We start from the raw sequence: 7,142 nt of genomic DNA on the forward strand, positions 1-7,142 counted from the left end.
GAGAATATACTGCACCATGTAGAGAACATACTGCACCATGTAGAGAACATACTGCACCACGTAGAGAACATACTGCACCACGTAGAGAACATACTGCACCACGTAGAGAACATACTGCACTACGTAGAGAACATACTGCACCGTGTAGAGAATATACTGCACCATGTAGAGAACATACTGCACCATGTGTTGTTGTCTGGTTACATGTAGAGAACATACTGCACCATGTAGAGAATGTACTGCACCATGTAGAGAACGTACTGCGCCACGTAGAGAACGTACTGCACCATGTAGAGAACGTACTGCGCCATGTAGAGAACATACTGCGCCATGTAGAGAACATACTGCACCATGTAGAGAACATACTGCACCATGTGTTGTCTGGTTACATGTAGAGAACGTACTGCGCCACGTAGAGAACTTACTGCGCCACGTAGAGAACATACTGTACCATGTGTTGTTGTCTGGTTACATGGAGAACATACTGCACCATGTGTTGTTGTCTGGTTACATGTAGAGAACATATTGCACCATGTAGAGAACATACTGCACCATGTAGAGAACATACTGCACCATGTAGAGAACATACTGCACCATGTGTTGTTGTCTGGTTACATGTAGAGAACATACTGCACCATGTAGAGAACATACTGCACCATGTAGAGAACATACTGCACCACGTAGAGAATATACTTCACCATGTGTTGTTGTCTGGTTACATGGAGAACATACTGCACCATGTAGAGAACATACTGTACCATGTGTTGTTGTCTGGTTACATGGAGAACATACTGCACCATGTGTTGTTGCCTGGTTACACATAGAGAACATTCTGCACCATGTGTTGTCTGGTTACATGTAGAGAACATACTGCACCACGTAGAGAACATACTTCACCACGTAGAGAACATACTGCACCATGTAGAGAACATACTGCACCACGTAGAGAATATACTGCACCACGTAGAGAATATACTGCACCACGTAGAGAATATACTGCACCACGTAGAGAATATACTGCACCACGTAGAGAACATACTGCACCATGTAGAGAACATACTGCACCATGTAGAGAATATACTGCACCACGTAGAGAATATACTGCACCACGTAGAGAATATACTGCACCACGTAGAGAATATACTGCACCACGTAGAGAATATACTGCACCACGTAGAGAATATACTGCACCACGTAGAGAACATACTTCACCATGTGTTGTTGTCTGGTTACATGTAGAGAACATACTGCACCATGTAGAGAACATACTGCACCATGTAGAGAACATACTGCGCCATGTAGAGAACATACTGCACCATGTGTTGTTGTCTGGTTACATGGAGAACATACTGCACCATGTGTTGTTGTCTGGTTACATGTAGAGAACATATTGCACCATGTAGAGAACATACTGCACCATGTAGAGAACATACTGCACCATGTAGAGAACATACTGCACCACGTAGAGAACATACTGCACCACGTAGAGAACATACTGCACCACGTAGAGAACATACTGCACCACGTAGAGAACATACTGCACCATGTAGAGAACATACTGCACCATGTAGAGAACATACTGCACCATGTGTTGTTGTCTGGTTACACATATAGAACATACTGCACCATGTAGAGAACATACTGCACCATGTAGATAACATACTGCACCATGTAGAGAACATACTGTACCATGTGTTGTTGTCTGGTTACACATAGAGAACATACTGCACCATGTGTTGTTGCCTGGTTACATGTAGAGAACATACTGCACCATGTAGAGAACATACTGTACCATGTGTTGTTGCCTGGTTACATGTAGAGAACATACTGCACCATGTGTTGTTGTCTGGTTACATGGAGAACATACTGAACCATGTAGAGAACATACTGTACCATGTAGGGAACATACTGCACCATGTAGAGAACATACTGCACCATGTAGAGAACATACTGCACCATGTAGAGAATATACTGCACCATGTGTTGTCTGGTTACATGGACAACATACTGCACCATGTAGAGAACATACTGCACCATGTAGAGAACATACTGTACCATGTGTGGTTGTCTGGTTTCATGTAGATAACATACTGCACCATGTAGAGAACATACTGCACCATGTAGAGAAAATACTGCACCATGTAGAGAACATACTGCACCATGTGTTGTTGTCTGGTTACATAGAGAACATTCTGCACCATGTAGAGAATATACTGCACCATGTGTTGTCTGGTTACATGGACAACATACTGCACCATGTAGAGAACATACTGCACCATGTAGAGAACATACTGTACCATGTGTTGTTGTCTGGTTACATGTAGAGAACATACTGCACCACGTAGAGAACATACTTCACCACGTAGAGAACATACTGCACCATGTAGAGAACATACTGCACCACGTAGAGAATATACTGCACCACGTAGAGAATATACTGCACCACGTAGAGAATATACTGCACCACGTAGAGAACATACTTCACCATGTGTTGTTGTCTGGTTACACATATAGAACATACTGCACCATGTAGAGAACATACTGCACCATGTAGATAACATACTGCACCATGTAGAGAACATACTGCACCATGTGTTGTTGTCTGGTTACACATATAGAACATACTGCACCATGTAGAGAACATACTGCACCATGTAGATAACATACTGCACCATGTAGAGAACATACTGTACCATGTGTTGTTGTCTGGTTACACATAGAGAACATACTGCACCATGTGTTGTTGCCTGGTTACATGTAGAGAACATACTGCACCATGTAGAGAACATACTGTACCATGTGTTGTTGTCTGGTTACATGGAGAACATATAGCACCATGTGTTGTTGTCTGGTTACATGTAGAGAACATACTGCGCCATGTAGAGAACATACTGCACCATGTGTTGTTGTCTGGTTACATGTAGAGAACATACTGCACCATGTAGAGAACATACTGCACCATGTGTTGTTGTCTGGTTACATGTAGAGAACATACTGCACCATGTGTTGTTGTCTGGTTACATGGAGAGAACATACTGCACCACGTAGAGAACATACTGCACCATGTAGAGAACATACTGCACCACGTAGAGAACATACTGCACCACGTAGAGAACATACTGCACCACGTAGAGAACATACTGCACCACGTAGAGAACATACTGCACCACGTAGAGAACATACTGCACCATGTAGAGAACATACTGCACCACGTAGAGAACATACTGCACCACGTAGAGAACATACTGCACCATGTGTTGTTGTCTGGTTACACATATAGAACATACTGCACCATGTAGAGAACATACTGCACCATGTAGATAACATACTGCACCATGTAGAGAACATACTGTACCATGTGTTGTTGTCTGGTTACACATAGAGAACATACTGCACCATGTGTTGTTGCCTGGTTACATGTAGAGAACATACTGCACCATGTAGAGAACATACTGTACCATGTGTTGTTGCCTGGTTACATGTAGAGAACATACTGCACCATGTGTTGTTGCCTGGTTACATGTAGAGAACATACTGCACCATGTAGAGAACATACTGCACCATGTAGAGAACATACTGCACCATGTAGAGAACATACTGCACCATGTAGAGAATATACTGCACCATGTGTTGTCTGGTTACATGGACAACATACTGCACCATGTAGAGAACATACTGCACCATGTAGAGAACATACTGCACCATGTAGAGAACATACTGTACCATGTAGAGAACATACTGTACCATGTGTTGTTGTCTGGTTACATGTAGAAAACATACTGTGCCATGCAGAGAACATACTGCACCATGTGTTGTTGTCTGGTTACATGGAGAACATACTGCACCATGTAGAGAACATACTGCACCATGTGTTGTTGTCTGGTTACATGTAGAGAAAATACTGCACCATGCAGAGAACATACTGCACCATGTAGAGAACATACTGCACCATGTGTTGTTGTCTGGTTACATGTAGAGAAAATACTGCACCATGCAGAGAACATACTGCACCATGTAGAGAACATACTGCACCATGTAGAGAACATACTGCACCATGTAGAGAACATACTGCACCACGTAGAGAATATACTGCACCGTGTAGAGCTTGATGGTTGTGGATTAACAGGTATCCGGACCCAGACAGGATGAATAGGTAGCCGGACCCAGACAGGATGAACAGGTAGACGGACCCAGGCAGGATGAATAGAGAAAAGGACCCAGACAGGATGAACAGGTAGATGGACCCCAGACAGGATGTTATGTTTGGGGGCAAATCCCGTGCATCACATCATTGAGTACCACTCCATATTGTCAAGCGTTGTAATTGTTAAGGAATGGGGAGTTTTTCATGATAAACAAAGTAATCTGTATAGAGCTAAGCACTGTCAAAGTCTTGAAGGAAAACCTGGTTCAGTCTGCTTTCCACCAGACACTGGGAGATGAAGTCAGACACTGGGAGATGAAGTCACCTTTCAGCAGGACAATAACCTAAAACACAAGGCCAAATCTACTCTGGAGTAGAAGACAGTGAATGTTCCTGAGTGGCCGAGTTACAGTTTTGACTTAAATCTACTTCAAAATCTATAGTAAAAACTGAAAATGGTTGTCTGGCGATGATCCACAACCGATTTGACAGAGCTTGAAGAAGAATAATAAATAAATAATTATAGGCAATCCAGGTGTGACTGAATCCAGGTGTGACTGAATCCAGGTGTGACTGAATCCAGGTGTGACTGAATCCAGGTGTGACTGAATCCAGGTGTGACTGAATTCAGCTGTGATTTACCCAGAAAGACACAGCTGTAATCTTTGCCAAAGGTACTTCTACAAAGTATTGACTGAGGAGTGTGAATACTTGTCTAAATTAGATTTCTGTATTTCATTTGCAACACACAAAAAAAATGACTTTGTCTTCATGGGGTATTGTGTGTAGATGGGTGGGTAATACTATCTATATTGAATTCAGGCTTTAACACAACACAATGTGGAATAGGTCAAGGGGTATGAGTACTTCCTGAAGGCACTGTTAGCTACTTCCGGGTGTTTCAGTAATCCATTCTGGCAGCTAACCCTCATCTGTCTACCCATGATGCTTTAGGGTCGGTGAAGCTGATCTCTGAGGTATCCCAGCGTATCCAGGACAACGCCCGCAGCCATGACAACCACCTGCAGCTGCGGCGGGTGCAGAGACTGCTGAAGGGGAGAAAGACCAAGGTGGAAGCTCCAGGTTGGTTCTGATTCTGATTACATTCCTTTCTCTCTTACTCACACTCTCTACCCCTCTCACTCTCTTTCAATTCAATTCAAAGTGCTTTTTTTGGTGTTGTGACTTTACTTTCATTAATCTGATGACTGTTATTTATTTAATCAACTAAATATGTTTAATTGTTACCCTTTTTTAAATGAATCATATAACAATTACTTCATTAGGATTTGGGGCACCACGGAAGAGGTTGTAACTCTTCCGTGGGGAACCATGGAAGAGTTACCATCTCCAGAATTAAACTCTAGAAGATATATCTATTTCCTCGATAAACAGTCATCTGATTTAATTGTTACCTCATATCATCATTCTGACCAGTCGTAACCTTGGATCTGCAGAAACCCCAGCCTTATGAATCAGTACTACACACATTGGTTTAATTATTTACTAGCTAACTAAATAATAACACAGAATAAACATACAACCTTTAGATGGGACAGAGGTCCCTAGTGGATTGACAAAATATGTCGGCTTGTACACATCGACATGGAGAGAGACTTATCGTTGATACATTTCAGAACTATTTTCTCATGAATCATATAGTTTTCACATGAACCGCCGCCCGTTTTTGGAATAAGAAATCATGACTGTATTTACGTGCAAACGCCTTTGTTCGGCGTTGATCTGTCGGAACCAGCCTTCCTTAGGAAGTTAGTTGGCGTTTCAGCAGGAAGCTTGTGTGGTTCTGATCTTCTACTGTTGTTCAGTCAGGAAGATAGCTAGCCAGCCGTGTTGATGGTTCTCATTTGGTGATGAGCGTAGTAGGATAGTCTCACATAGACTCGCATTTTCTAGATATTTGACTCAAGACAGCTAATCAGCTGTACCAATGATTGTCTTAGAGGGGAGTTTGTTTTCCCCCTCGTGTCGGTATTTAGGATTTGGACCACTTTGGACATGAGCTGCAGCTCGCTGTCTTTGTGGTCTAAAGGAAAGTGAGTTTATTTTCTTCACCTCGTGTTGAGGTTTCAAAGTTCCAACCATTTCAAACGTGTAGCTCCCACCTTACGTTTCCTGGTCTGAAGGTTGATTTCTCTCCCAAGACTTTATGGTGAAAAGGAGTCCGTTCCAACAGTCTGACACGCTCTCTGACCTCACTCGGGGCATGGCTATTAACTTTGAACAGTTTATAGGAGAGAGATTTCTCTTATACCGCCTAACATCACATTCAAGTCTTAACAAAAAATAATGTAATAACTTGTTCATATTTCATAGGTTAAGGATGGAGACTTCATAAATATTTTAAGTTATAGTTTTCCACTCTATAACGTTTTTAATGACATCACCAAATAAAAAAATAATTTGACGTTTGTTTTCTGTAGATCATCCCCACGTTCTTATGTTAGAAATTTTGTTCCAGTATTTGCTTTTTGAGGAGAGGAGGAGAGAGGAGGAGGAGGGGGGGAGAGGAGAGTATTTACAATAGTGTTTGTTCTAAACTGGTTGCCCTTTTCTTATGGCAACAGGTCACAAATCTTGCTTCTGTGTTTGCAAACTGGTATTTCGCTCAATAGATGGGAGTTTATAAAAATTTGATTTGTTTTCTATTTGTGGATCTGTGTAATCTGATGGAAATATGTGTCTCTATGGTCAAACATTTGTCAGTAGGTTAGGAATAGGGGGCAGGGACAGATGCACCCTGGGACCTGTAGTACTGTAAGGGCAGGGACAGTAGGTTAGGAAGTGCATCTCAGTTTCCACTTCATTAGGCAGTAGGTTAGGAAGTGCATCTCAGTTTCCACTTCATTTGTGGGCAGTGTGCACAGCTTCCCTCCATTCAGCTCTTCAGCCCCCATCAATCTCTCCATCTTCACTGCATACATCTTTCCAGCCCCCACCCATCTATACTCCCCCATCCATCTCTACTAACCCCACCAAC

At 42.3% G+C, this 7,142-nt stretch overlaps 1 protein-coding gene across 1 annotated transcript in view; it reads left to right on the forward strand.

The window, feature by feature from the left end:
* Positions 1-5,238, forward strand: part of LOC139379560 (rho guanine nucleotide exchange factor 39-like) — a 62,122-nt gene extending 56,884 nt beyond the window's left edge. The window contains exon 7 of the mRNA XM_071122376.1: positions 5,099-5,238. Coding sequence (XP_070978477.1) covers positions 5,099-5,238 — 140 coding nt within the window. The remainder of the gene's footprint in view (positions 1-5,098) is intronic.
* The last annotated feature ends 1,904 nt before the right edge of the window (positions 5,239-7,142 follow it).

Source organism: Oncorhynchus clarkii, chromosome 21, assembly GCF_045791955.1.
Source record: "Oncorhynchus clarkii lewisi isolate Uvic-CL-2024 chromosome 21, UVic_Ocla_1.0, whole genome shotgun sequence".
Taxonomy (NCBI): Eukaryota; Metazoa; Chordata; class Actinopteri; order Salmoniformes; family Salmonidae; genus Oncorhynchus; species Oncorhynchus clarkii.